The sequence below is a fragment of the Dipodomys spectabilis genome, unplaced genomic scaffold, assembly GCF_019054845.1.
Source record: "Dipodomys spectabilis isolate Male_0828 unplaced genomic scaffold, ASM1905484v1 ptg000173l, whole genome shotgun sequence".
Taxonomy (NCBI): domain Eukaryota; kingdom Metazoa; phylum Chordata; class Mammalia; order Rodentia; family Heteromyidae; genus Dipodomys; species Dipodomys spectabilis.
Genome location: NW_024870850.1, coordinates 10,373,148 through 10,393,402, shown reverse-complemented (window position 1 = coordinate 10,393,402; position 20,255 = coordinate 10,373,148). Strand labels below are relative to the sequence as shown.

Sequence of the window (20,255 nt, the reverse complement as noted above, 5' to 3'; positions counted from 1 at the left end):
TCTTGCTGCTGCATGCCATGGCAGAGGGTACCACAGAGCCAGTACGGGGCAGGCCATCCTAGGGGCCCCACCCCTGGCCCCCCCATCTTAACCTCCCAGAGAAGCCATCTGTGGCTTCCATTTACACATCTGGGAGGGGGACATATTGGGAAAGCAGAGAAGCCCCTTTGTAGGGACTGCTGGGGTGAGGGGGTGCTCATGAGAGACTTGGGGCTCCGTTCTCTGTCTTTTCAGCTCTCCATGAAAGGCCCCCCCGGCCCCGTGGGGCTCACCGGGCGCCCAGGCCCTGTGGTAAGATACACATATCTGGGGGAACCTCTGTCCACGGAGATGGTCCTCACCCCCTCTGACCGCACCCCCATGTCTCCTCCTCCAAGGGTCTCCCTGGATATCCAGGTCTGAAAGGGGACTTGGGAGAAGCAGGGCCACAGGTGAGCTCCGGGTAGGGTGGGGTGCAGTGGCCCCCAGGGAGGTGAAAGGGGCCCCCACGGGGGTGTCAGCAATGCTGGGAACGCCTGAAATTCCCACAGCGTCCCACAGGAAACATGTCCTCTGCTTGACCCGCCCTCCCTTCCCTTTCTCCCTCTCCTTCCTCCCTCCCTCCCTTCTTCCCTCCCTGTTTTTTCTTCCTTCTCCCTCTTCCTTCCTCCTTTTCTCCTCCCTCCCTCCTCCTCTCCCTCCCTCTCTTCCTTTTTTCTCCCTCTCTCCCTTCCTTTTGCCCATCTTCCCTCTCTCATTTTCTTTCTTCCCCCTCATGTTTCTCTTCTCTCCTTTCTTTCCTTCCTTCCTCCTCCCTCCCTTTTTTTCCTTCCTCCTTTTCTTTCTCCCTTTCTTCTTTCTTTCCTTCTCCTTCCCTTCCTTCTTTCTTCCTCTCCCTCCTTCTTTTTCTCCCTCCCTCCCTTCCTTCCTTTTTTCCTTCCTTCCTTTGTCCCTTCCTTCCTTCTTTCCTCCTCCCTTCCTCTTTTTCCTTCCTCCTTTGCTTTCTCCCTTCCATCCTTCCTTCTTTCTTTCCTCCTCCCTCCTTCCTTTTCTTCCTCCCTCCCTTCCTCCCTCCCTCCCTCGCTTCCTTCCTTCCTTCCTCCCTCCCTCCCTCCTTCCTTCCTTCCTTCCTCCCTCCCTCCCTTCCTCCCTTCCTCTGTTCTTCTTTCCCCCCTTCCCCCTTCCCCCTTCCTCCCTTCCCCCCTTCCTCCCTTCCTCCCTCCCTCCTTTCCTTCCTTCCTTCCTTCCTTCCTTCCTTCCTTCCTTCCTTCCTTCCTTCCTTCCTTCCTTCCTTCCTTCCTCTCTCCTTTTTTTTCTCTTCTAGGGTCCCCGAGGACTGCAGGGCCCCCCTGGGCCTCCCGGCCGAGAGGGCAAGATGGTGAGTAGCTCCTGGGTCCCCAGATCACCCTGAATCCACCTGCCCAGCCCCCAGCCTGATCTGGCTGTCTGGGGGTCTGGGTGTCGTTGGCAGGAGCAGAGCGCTGGGCTCTGGGGGTGTGGTCAGCCTGCAAGCCCAAGTGCAGCCCAGGGCCCAGAAATTCACACACCCAGCAAGGAGAATGTGTGCATGCGTGCGCGCATGTGTGTGTATGTGTGTGTGTGCGTGTGTGTTTGTGTGCGTGTGTGTGGTGTGCGTGTGTGTGGTGTGTGTGTTTGTGTGTGTGTGTGTGGTGTGTGTGTGTGTGTGCATGGTGTGTGTGTGTGTGGTGTGTGTGTGTGTGGTGTGTGTGTATGTGTGTGTGTGTGGTGTGCGTGTGTGTGGTGTGTGTGTGTGTGCATGGTGTGCGTGTGTGTGGTGTGTGTGTGTGTGGTGTGCGTGTGTGTGGTGTGTGTGTGTGTTTGTGTGTGGTGTGTGTGTATGTGCGTGTGTGTGTGTGTGGTGTGTGTGTGTGCATGGTGTGCGTGTGTGTGGTGTGTGTGTGCATGGTGTGCGTGTGTGTGGTGTGCGTGTGTGTGTGTGTGCATGGTGTGCGTGTGTGTGGTGTGTGTGTGGTGTGTGTGTGCATGGTGTGCGTGTGTGTGGTGTGCGTGTGTGTGTGTGCATGGTGTGCGTGTGTGTGTGTGTGTGTGTGCACGTGCGTGCGCATGCGCGGTATGTTGAATTTGAACTCCACATTTTGGTCTTGCTAGCCCGGTGCTCTACTACTGGGGCCACACTCCCATCCCTTCTTTGCTTTTGTTTATTTTTCAGGCAAGTCCTGCTCTCTGTCTCTCTCTCCCTCTTGCCCTGGGCCAGCCTCGGGCTGCGATTCTGCTATCTCTGCCTCTCACGTGGCTGGGATTGTAGGTGTGCGCTATCACACCTGGCCTGAAGATGGGAATCTTAAAAAAAATCAGTCATGGGGCTTGAACTCAGGGTCTGGGTGCTGTTCCTGAGCATTTTTGTTCAAGGTTCTAGCTCTACCCTTGGGGTTTTTTTTGTGGTTCAGTGGAGATAAGAGTCTCATGGACTTTCCTGCTGGGGCTGGCTTTGAACCATGTTTTTCAGATCTCAGCTTTCTGAGTAGCTGGGATTACAGGGGTGAGCCACCAGTGCCTGGCTAATGTCAGTGGGTGCAGTGGAGGTGTTTGCCAGATGAAGTTTGTACTCAGAGAAGTTCACAGCACAGAACTCAATAACAAGACATAGATGTGTGTGTGTGTGTGTGTGTGTGTGTGTATTAGGGTTTGAACTCTGGGCCTGGGTGCTGTCCTTGAGCTTTTTTTATTTTTGCTCAAGGCTGGCACTCTACTACTTGAGCCCCAGCTCTGCTTCCAGCTCTTTGGGGGTTCACTGGAGATAAGAGTCTCCTGGACTGGCTTCCAACTGTAATCTTTGAATCTTAGCCTCCTGAGGAGCTAGGATTACAGGCGTGAGCCACTGTACCCAGCACGTCCTATGCATGTAGATGATGACTGGAGCTCCCGATTTTGGGGTTGCGGGGGGCAGGGAAGGCTTATCTTTGAGTCTTGGGCCCCCTTTCCTTTAGGGCCGCTCTGGAGCAGATGGAGCTCGGGGCCTCCCGGGAGACACAGGACCTAAGGTCAGCTCTACAGTAGGACTGGGCGGTGGTGGGGACTGTTTGAGTCAAGGGTTCAGGACTCAGCTGGTGTCTCTTTGCACAGGGTGATCGAGGTTTTGATGGTCTACCAGGCCTGCCTGGTGAGAAAGGCCAAAGGGTGAGTAGTTGATTCCTGTCCCCATCCCATCCCCCCCTCCCCCCCGGCTCCTCCCCTCTGTCATCCTCAAGGCCTGAGTCTAAGTTCACCTCTCCTGTGCCTTCTCTTGGTGCCGGTCCTGAGACTTGAACTCAGGGCCTTGGCACTGTCCATGAGCTTTTGTGTTCAAGGCTGGTGCTCTCCCACTCTGAACCCCACGTCCACTGCCAGCTTTTGGGTGGTTTATTGGAGATAACAGTCTCACGGATTTTTTTTTTTCCTGCGGAGGCTGACTTTGAACCGGGATCTTCAGATCTCAGCCTCCCGAGTAGCTGAGATTAGAGGCGGGAGCCACCAGTGTCTTGGCTTCCAACCTCCTCTCTTCTCCTGATGAGTGTGTGGATTCTCCTCTCCCATCTACCCTCTGTCCCCCACTCCAGGGTGACGTTGGCCACGTGGGACTACCTGGCCCCCCAGGAGAGGACGGGGTGAAGGTGAGTTTATAGGAGAATTAGGGGTAGGGGGATCTGGAGGGTCAGAAGCCTGAATGGACCAGCAATAAGGAGGGGGAATTCAGGGACTGAATGGGAGGGTGTTCATGGGGTGTCAGGAAGCCCCTCTATAAAGAACCTAGATGTGGCTGTGAAGACTAGAGGTAAGACTTAGGTTGTAAGTCCAGACCAGGTGCCAGGAGTTTACATCTGTCATCCCAGCTGCTCAGGAGGCTGAGATCTGAGGATCACAGTTCAAAGCCAGCCCAGAAAAGAATGTCCCTGAGACTCTTCTGTCCAATGATTCAGCAAAAAAAGCCAGAAGTGGTGCTGTGGCTCAAGTGGTAGAGCGCCAGCCTTGAGCACAAAAGCTCAGAGATAGCGCCCAGGCCATGTGTTCAGGTTCTAGCACTGGAACACACACACACACACACACACACACACACAGAATCATTAAGGTCAAGACTGAAGAGAGGGAATGTGAGATGAGCCCCACAAACTTTATAGAATGCTGGAGATGCTGGGCGCCGGTGGCTCATGCCTGTCATCCTAGCTACTCAGGGGGCTGAGGTCTGAGGATCGCGGTTCAAAGCCAGCCTAAGCAGGAAAGCCCATGAGACTCTGATCTCCCATACCTCAGAAAACCAGAACTGGAGCTGTGGCCCAAGTGGTAGAGCGCTAGCCTTGAGCTGAAGAGCTGAGGGACAGCGCCCAGGCCCAGAGTTCAGGCCCCACGACTGACCAAAAAGAAGAAGAAAATGCTGGAGACCTTTGTTCTCACTTAACTCTGAGGCTCCCTGCTTTGGGGGGGGCACCTTGATGGGGGGCTCGTACCCCCCTTCCTGATAGCAACTCCTCCTCACAGGGAGCAGAAGGACCTCCAGGGCCCACGGGCCAGGCCGGGGAGCCGGTGCGTATCAACCCCTCCCTCACCCCCCTTCTCCCTCCGTGTGAGTGGAGAGGGGACAGGGCCTCAGTCCCTGGAACACAGCGAGCTGAGCTGTACCCCACTTCTCTGCAGGGGCCGCGCGGTCTGATTGGTCCCAGAGGCTCCCCTGGTCCCCTAGGACGCCCGGTAAGAACGCTGCTGTCTTGGCTTTCTTGCCTGTCTGCTTTTGTCTCCTGACATTTCATCCCAGGCTGTCCATCCTCCCTCCTCCCTCCTCCATCCTCCATCCTCCAATCTCCACCCTCCATCCTCTACCCCTTGACTTCCATTTTCTGTCCTCCATCCTCCGTCCTCTGTCCTCCATCCTCCGTCCTCAGTCCTCTGTCTTCCGTCCTCTGTCCTGGTCTCACAGCCTGGTCTCTACTTCCCAGGGTGTCACCGGAAGTGATGGGGCCCCAGGCGCCAAAGGCAATGTGGTAAGGACGGGATCCTCTGAACCCCCGCCCTTTGCACATGCCAACGCCACCATCTTTGTCCGTGCCGGTGACTCTTCCCATCACCTTTACCCACGTGGGACACCCGTGTCACCGCACCCCCTCTTTCCCCGCAGGGACCTCCGGGGGAGCCAGGCCCCCCAGGACAGCAGGGAAACCATGGGTCGCAGGTTGGAATTGTCTTTCCCAGCCCTTGGGGGTGGGGGGGGGGGTGGCGGTGGTCCACTGAGACCCTAGGCCTCTCCTCCTCTCCCTGATCCGGAGACTCACAGTTCTACCTCCCCCCCACCCTTTCCATCCTTGCAGGGAATCCCCGGCCCCCAGGGACCCATCGGCACTCCTGGGGAGAAGGTGAGCCACCCCCCTTCACCGTCCCCGCATCTCAGACAATGTTCCTCAAGTCTGTCACCAGGAAAAGCACCCCACTTCCTGCTTAGTGTTTTGTTTTTATTTTTGGTGGGTTGTGGGTCTTGAACTCTGGGCCTGGGCGCTGTCCCTCAGCTCTGCAGCTCAAGGTGAGTGCTCTACCGCTTGAGCCACAGCGCCACTTCCGGTTTTCTGGTGGTTTATTGAAGATAAGAGTCTCATGGACTTTCCTGCCCGGGCTGGCTTTGAACCACGATCCTCAGATCTCAGCCTCCTGAGGAGCTGGGATGACAGGCGTGCGCCACCAGCGCACCCCCCCCCCCCCGCTACTTTTTAATAAAAGCAGTCCTGGGGCTCGAACTCAGGGCCTCAGTGGTGCTCTTGAGCTCGTTCACTCAAAGCTACCTCTCTGCACTGGAGTCACAGCTCCCCTTCCAGCGTTTTTTGTTGATTCACTGGAGATAAAGAGCCTCGCTGGCTCTCCTGGCCCAGGGTTGCCTCTAAACTCGGGTATTTAGCTGTCAGCTTCTTGAGTGGCTAGGATTATTACAGGCATGCGTCCCCATCGCCTGGCTAGACTTTATTTTTCGACATAGGGTCTCACTGTGTAGGACAGGTTGGCCTCGAACTTTCCCTCCTGCCTTAGCCTCCTGAGTGCTGGGATTACACGCATCTGTCACCATGCCCAGCCTTCCTCTCCATAAACCCACCAACCTTCCTTCCTTCTTTCCTTCCTTCCTTCCTCTTCTTTTTCTTTTCTTTCTTTAAGGCTTCTTTTATCCATTCTGTCACCCCCTTTCTTGCCAGCCCAGACTTACAGAGTCTCCTTGTTGGGGAAGGGTCAGCGGTGAAGCGGAAGCCCATCTGGCCCAGCTCACACAGGGAGACGTTGTCAGGACGCAGAACACGCCTGAGCCTGTCACAGAGGGGCTTCTGAGACTCCTGGGCGGGGAACCCCACTTCCTCCGGGCCTCTGCGTCCCTCTGTCTGGCACACAAGCTTCGCTCTGGTGTCTCGGCTCTGGGCTTTGTCTCCTGGCAGCTGCTAGTTCCTCCCCCATCCTCTGCTGTGTGGCATTAACCATTTCCGCCTCTGTGACCAGAGATTGTTGGCCAGAGTCACTCAGTCAGCCTTGGTGTTTCTTTCTGGAAGCTGATTGGCTGAGCCTGGCCAAGGTATCCGCCTACTGACCTGGGAAGTGCTCCTAGGATGTAAGGGTCACATGTCTGCCTACGCCCCATGCTTTTGCAGATGGAAGTGTGTGTGTGTGTGTGTGTGTGTGTGTGTGTGTGTGTGTGTGTGGTGAGACATTTAAAGAAAGGGGTGTGTCTGGGAAGTCCCCCCCAACCCTAACACTCCACTCACTCTGGAACTGTGGGCCTTGCTATACACTAAAGCTGAGATCTGAGGATCTCAGTTCAAAGCCAGCCCAGGCAGGAAAGTCCATGAGACTCTTATCTCCAATGAGCCACCAGAAAACCAGAAGTGGCGCTGTGGCTCAAGTGGTAGAGCGCTAGCCTTGAGCTGAAGAGCTGAGGGACAGCGCCCAGGCCCAGAGTTCAGGCCCCATGACTGGACACCCCCCCCCCCAAAAAAAAAAAAAAAAAGAGTCTCATGGACTTTTCTGCCAGGCTGGCTTTGAACCACGATCCTCAGATCTCAGCCTCTGGGGTTGCTGGGATGACAGGCGTGAGCACTGGGGCTCAGCTCCCTCTCATTCTTCCTATCAGTTAGCTTTCTGTGGAGGAGGATTTCTGAGGCTCAGAGAGGGCGAGGGGTCTTCCTCAGGCCACACAGCAAGTCTCAGTAGAGCTAGGATGGTGATGAGGTGGTCCTGCCTGTGGTGGAACCCCAGGCCCTCTGAGACCCTTTCTTCTCTTTTCAGGGTCCCCCTGGAAATCCAGGAATTCCAGGTGTCCCCGGAGCTGAGGGTCCTCCGGTGAGACACAGGGGTTGCGGACAAGGCAGCGGGGGAAAGGGGGGCTTTGGCGCTCTCTGATGACGTGGTTGGTTTCTCTTTCAGGGTCACCCAGGCCACGAGGGTCCCACAGGAGAGAAAGGGGCGCAGGTGAGTGAGCAGGACAGGAAGGAGGAGAAGGAAGCAGGGTCAGCAGTTGGCGGCCATTGCAGGGGGCGCGGGGAATGCTGGGATCGTGGAGGGGGTGGACAGGATGGCATCGACCGTGTTTTTCAGGGTTCTCCAGGATCCGCGGGCCCCCCAGGCTATCCAGGACCTCGGGGCGTTAAGGTAGGCGACACATGGGGTTTTAGGAGTGGGGGTGTAGAGGCGTGTGTCGCGAACTAGCTGGGTCAGACCTTGCCTGGTGTTTGTTGAGACGAAGCATTGGCCAGGCCAGGTGTAATGTGAGCTGGAGTTCGAGTCCCAGCAATGAAACAACTTGTTTCCAAGGCCTCTCAGGCCGCAAAATCCAGCACCGGCCCAGGGCCCGTGGCTCATGCCTGTCATCCTAGCTACTCGGGAGGCTGAGATCTGAGGATCGCGGTTCAAAGCCAGCCCAGGCAGGAAAGTTTGGGAGACTTATCTCCAAAGAACCACCAGACAACTGGAAGTGGCGCTGTGGCTCAAGTGATAAAGTGCTCGCATTGAGCTGAAGAGCTGAGGGACAGCGCCCAGGCCCAGGGTTCAGGCCCCACAACCCACAAAAAAGAAAAATAAATCCATCACTGATCAAGTTCCTTAGATGGAAGTCTTCTTTCTTTCTTTCTTTCTTTCTTTCTTTCTTTCTTTCTTTCTTTCTTTCTTTCTTTCTTTCTTCCTTCCTTCCTTCCTTCCTTCCTTCCTTCCTATTTTTCCTTCTCTCCTTCCTTCCCTCCCTCCCTTCCTTTTTCTTTTTTTGCAAGTCCTGGGGCTTGAACTCAGGGCCTGGGCGCTGAGCCTCTTCTGCTCAAGGCTAGCGCTCTACCACTTAAGCCACAGCACCACGTCCAGTTCTTTCTGTATGTGGTACTGAGGAATCGAACCCGTGGCTTCATGCATGCTAGGCCCACACTCTACCACGAAGCCACACCCCCAGCCCTTATTCTTAATTATAATGAATGAATCATGCTTGATTCATTATTTTTGATGATTAAATATCCCTAATCTCCACGTCTCATTTGCAAATCCAGCCCGCTCACAGGTTGTCTCCAAGAGCAAAGATAATATAGGTAGGGCGTGCTGCCGTCCATGACCCCAGCCATCCACTCGGGGGTCTGGGGCGGGCAGAGAGGCTGCAAAGAATAGGTTGTAGTTGAATTCTAGTTCCATGGTCCGGGAAGCCAGAGGCCAGGTGTAAAGAAGCATTGTTACCTTGTGGATAATGGAATTTCCCTGAGCTGGAAATAGCCCAGAGTCTCTCCAGAGGCTTCCGCTGTACCCAGTGTCCCTCCTCGCGTTGGCTGAGCCGGGCTGTGTGTGGCCAAGTGTGATTATCAGCGTGCTGAGAGCGGGAAGTGTCTAGCTCAGAGTCCTGCCTGTCACCAGCCAGAGTCCTTGTCAGCCCAAAGGGGGACGAGGGGACATTTCTGCCCCCAAAGGACTAGGGACAGAGTGACCCTGCACATGAAATTTCCCCTTCCCAGGCTCACCCTGCACCCATGATCCTAAGGGGATGCTGGGGGGGGGGGAGGGGGAGGGGAGGGGCTGTGCCAACTGGACCGGATTGGGGGGGGGTGCACTTTTGGACTTATTCTGAGCTGTTTAGGGGTAAAAGGGGTGTGTGTGGGGGGCGGTGAGAGCCTAGAATATTCCTTAACCAGAGAAGGAGACTGCGAGTTTGTTTATGAATTTATTAATTAATTGTTCAGGGTACCTCTGGCAACCGGGGTCTCCAAGGAGAAAAAGGAGAGAGGGTGAGTAAAAGAGGGTTTCGTGGGAGGGGGTGGTGGCTTCGGGAACCCCCACAGGGGGATCCTGGCTGAGGCTCTGACTTCTGGTTTCTCTCTCTCTCCCTCTTTCCCTCTCTCCCTCCCTTCCTCCCTCCCTCACCCCCCCCCCCCCCATCTCTCTCTGTCAGGGAGATGACGGCTTTCCTGGCTTCAAGGGTGACGGAGGGCTGAAAGGCGATCGGGTAAGCTGAGCTCCAGGGAAGGCTGTCCGGGACTAAGATGGAGCTTGAAGAAACAGAAAGGGTCTGGGAAGGTGGCTCAGCGGTAGTGTTTGCCTGGCATGCACGAAGCCCTGGGTTCGATTCCTCAGCACCACACACACAGAAAAAGCCACAAGTGGCGCTGTGGCTCAAGTGGTAGAGCGCTCGCCTTGAGCAAAAGCAGCTCTGGGACAGCGCCCAGGCCCTGAGTTCAAGTCCCACAACTGGGAAAAAGAAAGAAAGAAACAGGAAGGAGATATATGATGTTCAGTGTGTGTGTGTGTGTGTGTGTGTGTGTGTGTGTGTGTGTGTGTGTGTGTGTGTGTGTGTGGTCTGTGTATCGGTCCTGGGGCTTGAACTCAGGGCCTCAGCGTTGTCGCTGAACTGTTTCATTCCAAGCTAGCGCTCTACCACGTGAATCCCAGCTTCATTTCCAGCTTTTGGGTGGTTCACTGGAGATCAACGCCCCACAGACTTTCCTGCCTGGCCTGGCTTTGAACCGTGATCCTCAGATCTCAGCCTCCTGAGTAGCGGAGATCATAAGCATGAACCACTGGCTCCCGGCTTCAATGTCTCTCTCTTTTCTATTCCAGGGGCAACCGGGCCCCCCAGGTCCCCGGGGAGAGGATGGGCCTGAGGGACCGAAGGGCCCCGAGGGGCTGGCGGGTGAGGAGGGCGCTCCAGGCATCGCTGGGGAGAAGGTGAATTAACCTTAGTTCCTTCTGAGCTTGGCCTTTTTTGGGGGTGCTGGGGATGGACCCCAGGATCGCTCCCAGGTTAGGAAAGCCTGTCTGTACCCTGCCATTACCCCTTAATAGCTCAGTTGAGCCTCTCAGAACAACGCATGCTCACGTGTCATAACCACCTTGATTATAATTTCATAAACCAGGAAATTGAGATTTTTTTTTTGCCATAATTGCAGTGACCTCTCCTAGGACCTTAGCTGTCAGCAGGACTTGAACTCACTCTCTCCGCCTCATCTCTAGCTGCTTCATATTTCCTGAACTTTCCCCTCCGACCTCCAGCTGGCAGTGTCTGACCTCCTGTCTCATCTTTTCTTGGCAGGGCAAACTTGGGGTGCCTGGCCTCCCTGGTTACCCCGGACGTCCAGGACCCAAGGTAAGAAGCCAGGGAGCTGGAGGTGGGTGGACTCAGGAAAGGGACTATGGCTGGGAGACCAGGCATTGGTTTGTGAGTGGAGCTGTCCAAGCACTCACGCCTGTAATCCCAGCTACTCAGGAGGCTGAGATCTGAGGATGGTGGTTCAAAGCCAGCCGGAGCAGGGAAGTCTGTGAAACTCTTATCTCCAATTATGCACCAGAAAACCGGACGTGGAGCTGTGGCTCCAGTGACAGAGCACTAGCCTTGAGTGAAAAAACAACAAGAAAAAGCTCAGGGACTGTGCCCAGGCCCTGAGTTCAAGCCCCACCACGAAACCAAACCTGGCACAGTGATTTGATGTGACTCGGGTGGCTCCATCTACCGAGTCAGTGAGGGGAGATGTATCTGTTTTCTGTCACTGTAACCAAATGCCCGAGGTTGGGTCCTTTATAAAGTAGGAAGGTTTGTCTAGCTCAGTGTTTGGAGGCTGAAATTCAAGATCAGGTTGCCCCACGGATTTGGCCTTTGGCAAGGGTCCCCCTGGTCACACGCTCAACAAGGTGGATGGCATCCTCGGGGAGCACAGGACCTAGAGCTTGTTAGTAGTGAGTTGCTCTGCTGTGCAGCCATGCCCCGTGGCACAGGTCACGCCCCTGACACCAGGTCCTGTGATTGAGCCCGACCACTCACACTCTGGCCCCTCCCCCTAGTGACCAGGCCCCACCCCCAGCACTCTAGACAAACCCGAAACACTGGAGCACTCTTCTGACATTGGGTTTTAGGATTGGACCACACCCCCAGCAAGAGCCACACCCCCAGCACCGGACCACGCCCCTAAACCCCAGCCACTCTTAGCACAGTACCACCTCCCCCCCACCCAAAGCCCAACCATGTTCCCAGTACCAGCCATGCCCACAACTGGGCATGCCCACCCGCTACAGACCAAGCCCATTCATAAACCGGCCACACCCTAACTCTGAGCCACACCCCTAGAATAGACCTACACCTTAGTCCTCAGTCCTCAGCCCTGCTTTTTTCTTTTGTGCCAGTCCTGGGGCTTGAACTCAGAGTCTGGGTGCTGTATCTGAGCTTTTTTTTGCTCAAGGTTAGCACTTTACCATTTGAGCCACAGATCCACTTCCAGCTTTTTGGTGGTTCGTTGGAGATAGAGTCTCACTGACTTTCCTGCCCAAGCTGGCTTTGAACCAGGATCCGCAGATCTCAGCCTCCTTTTACAGGTGTGTGCCACCTGTGCCTAGCTCAGTCTTGCTTTTTTTTTGGTCCGGTCGTGGGGCCTGAGCTCTGGGCCTGGGCGCTGTCCCTCAGCTCTTCAGCTCAAGGCTAGCACTCTACCACTTGAGCCACAGCGCCACTTCCAGCTTTTTTCTTTTTGCTTATGTGGTGCTGAGGAATCGAACCCAGGACCTCAGGCATGCAAGGCAAGCGCTCTACCACTGAGCCACCTTCCCAGCCCTTCAGTCCTGCGTTTGTAGAGCAACCCTTTTACAGAACTGCATTAATCCCTTTCCATGGGTCCCAAGGACCTAAAGACCTCTCCTTAGGCTCCACCTCTTAAAGAGCCCCCACCCTAATACTGTCACACCCTGCAGCAAATCTCCACTGCCTATTTGTCATGGAAGACTCCACCCCAATCAGGTCAGAGGAGAACTCTAAGAAACACAGATCGAACCTGTCTTGACTCAATGACAGTGCTTCCTCTCTTATAAAAAAATGACAGTTGTCTGCCCATGTTTTTGTGGGTGAGACTTGTCCAGTGTTACATCGTAATCATTTCTCATCTGTGTTTATATGAAATTGTTCGGGAACTTAAAGATTCTGGGAAAGGAATTGGGGTGCAGAATTCTTCCAGAGTACCATGTTTTGTGTTCTACATGTAATTTCATCCCCCCATCTTCCCCCCAGCCAAACTTTCTTTCTAGTGGTTTTGCTTGAGTTCCCTTAACCATCTTGCTTTTGCAATTTATATTTCTAAAGCTCTGAGAATTTTTTTTTTTGCATGTGAAATCACAGTATTCCCAATAGCAAATATACAAGACAGAAATAGGATTGGGATTACATTCAGAGCACCGTAGCAAAGTAGACATCTGCCCTTCTGCAAGCAGATGTTCATGGGAATTTGACAGACGCTCCCTGAACAGAGGCTGGCCAGAATCTATTGGCTATGGGGCAGGGCATCAGAGGCTCAGCCTGTGCAAAAGTCCTGAGGCAGAAATGTGAGATGTATGTGTTTGGGGGACACAGAGGAGGACAGTGTGGCTGAAGTGGCCAGAGAAGTGGACAGGGGAAGGGGAGGAGGAGAGATGGCTGCTCTGGAAAAAGGAAGCCACTGGAATGGCCCTAGAGGAATAGAGCACCTAACTCTCACTTCTATCTCTTCTCAGGGATCGATTGGATTTCCTGGTCCGCTAGGACCATTGGGAGAGAAAGGAAAGAGGGTGAGCTGTACAGTTGGGAGAGGGAAGGGTTTGGGGAGGGGAACAGCATACCTCTGCACACAGTCGAGGTGGGCTCTGGGTGTGTGTAGCCGGGGTGTTAGGTTTAGAAGGTGCTGTGCCTACATGCTTTTGTCTGGGGCCATCCACAGACCACAATCCTTCAGCTCCGTGAAGTTCTGCAGAGCTAGGATTGCAGGCGTGCATCTCAATGCCCAGCCTGAGTGTCTGTGGTCTTTTCTTTGTTTGCATGGTTGTGAGCATAAATGGTGTGTGTGTGTGTGTGCGCGTGTGTAAGCTTGTGAGTAGTGTGCGGCAGACATCTTTGGGGGAGCTGCATTCGCATGTCTGTCATACTTGGCACCCTACCTCTGCTTTCCCCTCAATGAATGAATTTGCTTTTCAGGGTAAAGCAGGACAGCCAGGCCTGGAAGGAGAGCGGGGGCCTCCAGTAAGACGCTTGGTTGAGTCTTGGGGAGGGAGGAGGGGCGTGGTGGGCTGAGGAAGGGGCGGGGTCATGGCATCTGGGAGGGGAGGAGCCTGTTCCCGGTGTCACCTGCTTTGTTTCTGTGCAGGGCTCCAGAGGAGAGAGGGGACAGCCGGGGGCCACGGGGCAACCAGGCCCCAAGGTAGGAGTGTGCGGGTAACCAAGACCCCCCCCCCAGTCCCTCAGCCCCCCCATCCTCCCATTCCAGTTCTACTGCTCTGTGGCTTGAGTCTCTTTTGCTTTCTTCTAGGGTGATGTGGGTCAGGATGGGTCCACTGGCGTTCCTGGAGAAAAGGTAAGAGAGAAACAGAGACAGAGAGAAGCCCAGGGGACTGGGAAGGTGGCTCAGTGGTAGAGCGCTGGCCTCCCATGCCTGAAGCCCTGGGTTCGATGCCTCAGCACCACAGAAGCAGAAAAAGTTGGAAGTGGCGCTGTGGCTCAAGTGGTAGAGCGCTCGCCTTGAGCTGAAGAGCTGAGGGACAGCGCCCAGGCCCAGAGTTCAGACCCCACAACTAACAAGGAGGAGGAGGAGGAGGGGGAGGGGGAGGGGGAGGGGGAGGGGGAGGGGGAGGGGGAGGGGGAGGAGGCAGCAGATGTCAGGTAGCTCAGCCCTGCCAGGCATACTGGAAGCACTCAAAAGTGCCAGTGATTTTGTTTGAGATAGGGTCTCTTTTGTGTAGCCCAGACTGACTGAAGTCTTTTCTTTCTCTTGTACTCTTTCCCTCCCTCCCTCCCTCCCTCTCTTCTTCCCTTCCATCCCCTCCCTCCCTCCCTCCCCTCCCCCTTCCTTCCTTCCTTCCTTCCTTCCTTCCTTCCTTTCTTCCTTCCTTCCTTCCTTCCTTCCTTCCTTCTTTGTTTCCTTTTTCTTTTATGCCAGATCTGGGTCTTGAACTCAGGGCCTGGGCACTGTCCCTGAGCTTCCTTTGCTCAAGGCTAGTACTCTATCACTTGAGCCACAGAGCCACTTCTAGTGTGTGTGTGTGTGTGTGTGTGTGTGTGTGTGTGTAATTGAGATGAGAGTCTTATGGACTTTCTGTCCAGGCTGGCTTTGAACTTCCATCCTCAGATCTCAGCCTCCTGTAGCTAGGATGACAGGCGTGAGTCACCAGGGCCTGGCTCTGACTGAGCGCTTGATCCTCCTGCCTCAGCTTCCTGAGTGCTGGGATTACAGGTGTACACTACCACTCCTGGCTGTGTGCTAGTTTGGGATGTGGGGCTCAGGGACAGTGCAGGCAGGAAGAAAATAATAATAATAATAATTTCTGATTTCATTTCAAGGGCCTCCCTGGTCTACAAGGCCCCCCAGGATTCCCTGGGCCAAAGGGGCCCCCTGTGAGTGAGCTCACCCTGATTGGTGGGGTCAAGTGGGAGGGGACATGGAAAGGGAAGGCCTTGTATCTACACCCCGACTCTTCTACTTTACCAGGGTCCTCAAGGGAAAGATGGGGTATCAGGGCACCCCGGGCCGAGAGGAGAGTTGGTGAGTGATCCTTTAACCCCAGACTTTACAGCGTCCGTGTTTTCCTCTCCCATGCTCACCCCACCTTCCCTTTTCTCCCCAGGGCTTCCAAGGTCAGACAGGCCCGCCTGGACCCGCCGGTGTTCTGGGCCCACAGGTAAAAGTGGATCCCATGGGTGCCTGTTCCCCCCATTTTGTACCAATTGGGGGAACATGGCTAGGAAGGGGATCTCTGATGCAACCCCCATAAACTGCCCCCTTAATCACAACATGTCCTTTTCCTACCTAGGGAAAGATAGGGGACGCGGGGCCTCTGGGTGAGAGGGGCCCCCCAGGGCCCCCGGGACCTCCTGGGGAGCAGGGGCTCCCAGGCCTGGAGGGCAGAGAGGGCGCCAAGGTGAGTGGATGGCCCCCACGGGAGACGTTGGGTGGCTGTCCCGGAAGTCTTGAGGGAGGTGGAATCTGCCTGTGACTCTAAGGTTGGGGGGTAGACACCCCATCTCTGTAGGCTGACCTGTCTCCCTTCTGCACTTCTGCAGGGTGAACTGGGACCCCTCGGGCCTCTCGGAAAGGAGGGGCCACCTGGGCCCACAGGCTTTCCTGGTCCCCAAGGAGCCCCCGGGGATCCCGTGAGTATCATTGGGGTTCCCTCCCCCCCCACCCCATGCCCGTCCCCACATGTGACTTTTGGGGGTTAGGAAGCAGAGAAGAAGCTCAGGTGTGGAGCTGTGGTGGAGGTTCCCTGGGGTCACTGTGGATAAAGCAGTCAGGCTGGGGGGTGCACCCGCAGGGAAGACAGGACATGGGGTTCCCTTGGGGGGCTCATAACTGTGGCCGATTCTTTCCTTCAGGGACCCACTGGTTTGAAGGGTGACAAGGGGCCTCCTGGTCCCATCGGGGCCAATGTAAGTCGAGCCCACATCTATCTGCTGGGAGGAGAGTGGGGTACAGGCTTCTTGGGGTCTCATAGAAGCCAGGTCTTACCAGAGTCATCTTTGGGGTCAGCCAGACCAGAGACACACAATTTTGTGCCATTGGTAGGATAGTGTGTCACTCAGAGAAATCTGAGTGGGGTCAGATTCTGAGTGGGGTCATCTTTGGGGTCAGTCAGACCAGAGACACCCAATTTTGTGCCATTGGTAGGATAGTGTGTCACTCAGAGAAATCTGAGTGGGGTCAGATTCTGAGTGGGGTCATCTTTGGGGTCAGTCAGACCAGAGACACCCAATTTTGTGCCATTGGTAGGGTAGTGTGTCAAATCGCTATAGCCAGAGTGGCGCGGTGGCTCACGCCTGTCATCCTAGCTACTCAGGAGGCTGAGATCTGAGGATCAAGGTTCAAAGCCAGCTGGGGCAGGAAGGTCTATGAGACTCTTATTTCCAATGAACCACCAGAAAACCAGAAGTGGAGCTGTGGCTTAAGAGGAAGAGAGCTCACTTGGAGCCACCAGTGCCTGGCTGGGTCTCTTGATTAAAAATCAACACAAGCCAGGCGCCAGTGGTTCTCAGCTGTCATCCTAGCGACTCAGGAGGCTGAGATCTGAAGATCACAGTTCGAAGCCAGCTGGGCCGAGGAAAGGCCGTGAGACTCTTATCTCTAATGAACTAGTCAGAAAAACACAGAAGTGGCACTGTGGCTTAAGTGGTAGATTCTTGAGCAAAAGAAGCTCAGGGACGATGCCCAGGCCTTGAGTTCAAGCCCCAGGACAGAGGAAGAAGGAGGAGGAGGAGGAAACTGACACAAACCAAAGCCATTACAAGTGTGTCATTTCTCTCTCCACCCCATTTTCAGGGCTCCCCCGGTGAGCGGGGTCCTGTGGGCCCATCTGGAGGCATTGGGCTTCCTGGCCAAAGTGGAGGTGAAGGCCCGATGGGTCCCGTAGGAGAGAAGGGGTCCCCGGTAAGTGTGCTGCCCATCCCATCCCTCAGCACCTTAGGGTCCTGGCTCCCGCAAATGCCTTTCGGCCCTAACACCCCCTTTTTAATTGCTCCCCCATCAGGGAGAACGTGGATCCCCTGGCCCCACTGGCAAAGACGGGGTGCCAGGACCCCTGGGGCTCCAGGGACCCCCTGGAGCTGCTGGGCCTTCTGGAGAGGAAGGGGACAAGGTGAGGGGCTGGCAGACAAGGGAGGGTCTGGGGGGAGGGGACGGGGGGAGGGGCTCCATCCTCCCTTCCTTCTTTCTTCCCCAGGGAGAAGTGGGGGCCCCTGGCCACAAAGGGAGCAAAGGAGACAAGGGCGATGCGGTGAGTTATGCGGAGGGGAGGACCCCAGTAATAAATGTCCAGATGGGCTGGGGATGTTTGTCTTGCTGAGTATTTGTGTGGGAGGGGGAGGCTTGATCTCTGGGCATGAGTAAGGCTGGTGCTCTACCACTTGAGCCATAGCACCACTTTTGGCTTTTGGGAGGATAATTGGAGATAAGAGTCTCACAGACTTTTCAGCCTGGGCTGGCTTCGATCTGTGATCCTCAGATCTCAGCCTCCTGAGTAGCTGGGATTACAGGGGTGCACTACCACACCTGGTAGCTAAGGAAATCTTTCTTTAGGGGGGGAGATTGAGTGCTGTCCCTTAGTCCTTCAGCTCTACCACTAGAACCACAGCACCACTTCCAGTTTTCTGGTGGTTCATTGGAAATAAGAGTCTCATGGGCTTTCCTGCCCGGGCTGGCTTTGAACCAGGATCCTCAAATCTCTGCCTCCTAAGTAGCTAGGATGACAGGCGTGAGCCACCGGTGCCCTGCACTAAGGGAATTTTCTATTCTGTCCTTTCCCCTAGGGCCCACCTGGACCAATAGGAATTCGGGGTCCTGTGGGACACCCAGGCCCCCCGGTGAGTCCTTGCTTTGGATCCTCAGTGGGAAGAGAGAACATTTCTCTCCATGACTGACTCAATCCCCACCTCGGTCTCCTTTCCATGGTGCCTTCTTGCCATCTCTCCCCAATTTCCTCAAACCTTCTCTTCACATCTGCCACTGAATCAAACCCTGGCCTAGTCCCCAACCCAAACCTTAACTTGAACTTTGGCTTAGAGTCTAGCCTTGCCTTCATTTTATTTCTTTCTTTCTCTTCTTTTTTTTTTTTTTGTTGGTCATGGGGCTTGAACTCTGGGCCTGGGCGCTGTCCCTCAGCTCTTCAGCTCAAGGTGAGTGCTCTACCACTTGAGCCACAGTGCCACTTCCATTTTTCTAGTGGATTATGGGAGATCAGAGTCTCACGGACTTTCCTGCCCAGGCTGGCTTTGAACCATGATCCTCAGATCTCAGTCTCCTGAGTAGCTAGGATGACAGGCATGAGCCACTGGCGCCCAGCCTTGCCTTCATTTTCTAATGCTATGGTGACGTCCATGCAAGCCTGCCAGCGCAGGTCTCTGTTCTACTTTTTTTCTTTTTGTCGGTCATAGGCTTGAACTCAGGGCTTAGGGCCTGTTCCTGAGCTCTTTTGCTCAGGGCTAGTGCTCTTTGGGTCACAACTCTACTTCTGGTTTTCTGGTGGTTCATTGGAGAGAAGAGTCTCACGGACTTTTCCTGCTCAGGCTGGCTTTGAACCGGGATCCTCACAGATCTCAGCCTCCTGAGTGGTTGGAATTACAGGCATGGGCTACAAATGCCTGGCCCAACACATGAACCTTTGAGAGTCACATTTAAGCCATAGCAGACCCAAACCTTAAGCCTGATCCTAATCCTTTCTAACCTCATACAAACCCTTCTCATGGCCATAACCTGAACCCCCAAACTGTCTCTATCAATCCCCATCTCATCTCTCCTCTGAACCCCCAATTCCATTCCTTAACCCTGACTTTTACTAGAACCCCAACTCCTAACCAAACAAAATCCCAACCCTTCACTTCAATCCTTACCTTTGACCATTGTTTGATTGGACCCTCAACTCCTCTCTGCCCTTGTCCAGGGGGCTGACGGGGCTCAGGGACGCCGGGGATCCCCAGGCCTCTTTGGGCAGAAGGGAAATGAAGGAGTCAGGGGCTTTGTGGGTGTGATCGGCCCTCAAGGCTTGCAGGTGAGTGTCTGAGTTTGGGGGGGGGTAGGTGGCCATTCTGATTTCCCCACACCCTGGACCCCATATTTGCTTCTTTGTTCCGCAGGGACTTCCAGGCCCTCCTGGAGAGAAAGGGGAGGTCGGAGATGTAGGATCCATGGTACGGATTCCCAGGAAAGGAGCGGGAGGGGGGCGGGGAAGCGACATTTCCATCCATTCTGGGGCTCATTTATAAGGGGTCTTTTAATTTTGTTTTGTTTTTGGCCAGTCCTGGAGCTTGAACTCAGGGCCTGGGCACAGTGTGTGAGCTTCTTTTGCTCAAGGCTAGCACTCAACCACTTGACCCACAGCGCCACTTCATGCTTTTTCCCTGTATGTGGTGCTGAGGAATGGAACCCAGGGCTTCATGCATGCTAGGCAAACACTCTACCACTGAGCCACATTCCCAGCATCTTTTTTTTTTTTTTTTTTTGTGCTGATACTGGGGCTTGAATTTAGGGCCTGGGTGCACTCCCTGAGCTTTTTCTTTTTGTGGGTCGTGGGGCTTGAACTCTGGGCCTGGGCACTGTCCCTCAGCTGTTCGATTCAAGTCCAGTACTCTACCACTTGAGACACAGCGCCACTTCTAGTTTTGTTTTTGTTGTTGTTGTTGTTGTTGGTTCATTGGAGGTAAGAGTCTTGTGGACTTGGGCTGGGTGCCCATGGCTCACGCTGTAATCCTAGCTACTCAGGAGGTTGAGATATGAGGATCACGGTTCAAAGCCAGCCCGGGCAGGAAAGCCCGTGAGACTCTTATCTCCAATGAACCGCCAGAAAACCAGAAATGGTGCTGTGGCTCAAGTGGTAGAGCACTTGCCTTGAGCTGAAGAGCTGAGAGACAGCTCCCAGGCCCGCTTTGAACTGGATCCTCAGATCTCAGCCTCCTGAATGGCTGGAATGACAGGTGTGAGCTCCCTGTGTCCTGCTATTTCTGGTTAGCTAGCTGAAAGTCCCTGGATTGCCCAGAGGGCCCCCCGTGGACAGCAGGTACAGGTTGTACACTGCAGTTCTGGGGAGTCATGGGTAACACTGTATCTTCTCACAGGGTCCCAATGGGGCTCCTGGCCCTCGGGGTCCTCATGGCCCCAGTGGATCTGAGGTAAGCAGTCTGGAGGTGGGGGCAGGATGGCTCAAAGCGGAGGGAAGGGATTGCAGGCTTCCCCCCTCTTACCTGGCCTTCTTGCGTATCCCAGGGCCCACCCGGGCTCCCAGGAGGACTTGGCCAGCCAGGCTCTGTGGGGGAGAAGGTGAGAGAAAGGCAGAGGGAGGGAAAATGG

General features: G+C 54.9%; 1 protein-coding gene across 1 annotated transcript in view; it reads left to right on the top strand.

Moving 5' to 3' along the window:
* Col5a3 (collagen type V alpha 3 chain) overlaps positions 1–20,255 on the top strand; it is a 45,738-nt gene that overhangs the window by 15,298 nt on the left and 10,185 nt on the right. Inside the window, exons 15-50 of the mRNA XM_042693638.1 lie at positions 235–291; positions 378–431; positions 1,304–1,357; positions 2,949–3,002; positions 3,085–3,138; positions 3,558–3,611; positions 4,474–4,518; positions 4,630–4,683; positions 4,929–4,973; positions 5,108–5,161; positions 5,298–5,342; positions 7,243–7,296; positions 7,381–7,425; positions 7,552–7,605; positions 9,165–9,209; positions 9,374–9,427; positions 10,039–10,146; positions 10,511–10,564; positions 12,949–13,002; positions 13,406–13,450; positions 13,575–13,628; positions 13,737–13,781; positions 14,765–14,818; positions 14,913–14,966; positions 15,049–15,102; positions 15,235–15,342; positions 15,485–15,574; positions 15,797–15,850; positions 16,737–16,844; positions 16,945–17,052; positions 17,137–17,190; positions 17,723–17,776; positions 18,853–18,960; positions 19,046–19,099; positions 20,024–20,077; positions 20,172–20,225. Of these exons, the coding sequence (XP_042549572.1) occupies positions 235–291; positions 378–431; positions 1,304–1,357; positions 2,949–3,002; positions 3,085–3,138; positions 3,558–3,611; positions 4,474–4,518; positions 4,630–4,683; positions 4,929–4,973; positions 5,108–5,161; positions 5,298–5,342; positions 7,243–7,296; positions 7,381–7,425; positions 7,552–7,605; positions 9,165–9,209; positions 9,374–9,427; positions 10,039–10,146; positions 10,511–10,564; positions 12,949–13,002; positions 13,406–13,450; positions 13,575–13,628; positions 13,737–13,781; positions 14,765–14,818; positions 14,913–14,966; positions 15,049–15,102; positions 15,235–15,342; positions 15,485–15,574; positions 15,797–15,850; positions 16,737–16,844; positions 16,945–17,052; positions 17,137–17,190; positions 17,723–17,776; positions 18,853–18,960; positions 19,046–19,099; positions 20,024–20,077; positions 20,172–20,225 (2,190 nt within the window). The remainder of the gene's footprint in view (positions 1–234; positions 292–377; positions 432–1,303; positions 1,358–2,948; positions 3,003–3,084; positions 3,139–3,557; positions 3,612–4,473; positions 4,519–4,629; positions 4,684–4,928; positions 4,974–5,107; positions 5,162–5,297; positions 5,343–7,242; positions 7,297–7,380; positions 7,426–7,551; positions 7,606–9,164; positions 9,210–9,373; positions 9,428–10,038; positions 10,147–10,510; positions 10,565–12,948; positions 13,003–13,405; positions 13,451–13,574; positions 13,629–13,736; positions 13,782–14,764; positions 14,819–14,912; positions 14,967–15,048; positions 15,103–15,234; positions 15,343–15,484; positions 15,575–15,796; positions 15,851–16,736; positions 16,845–16,944; positions 17,053–17,136; positions 17,191–17,722; positions 17,777–18,852; positions 18,961–19,045; positions 19,100–20,023; positions 20,078–20,171; positions 20,226–20,255) is intronic.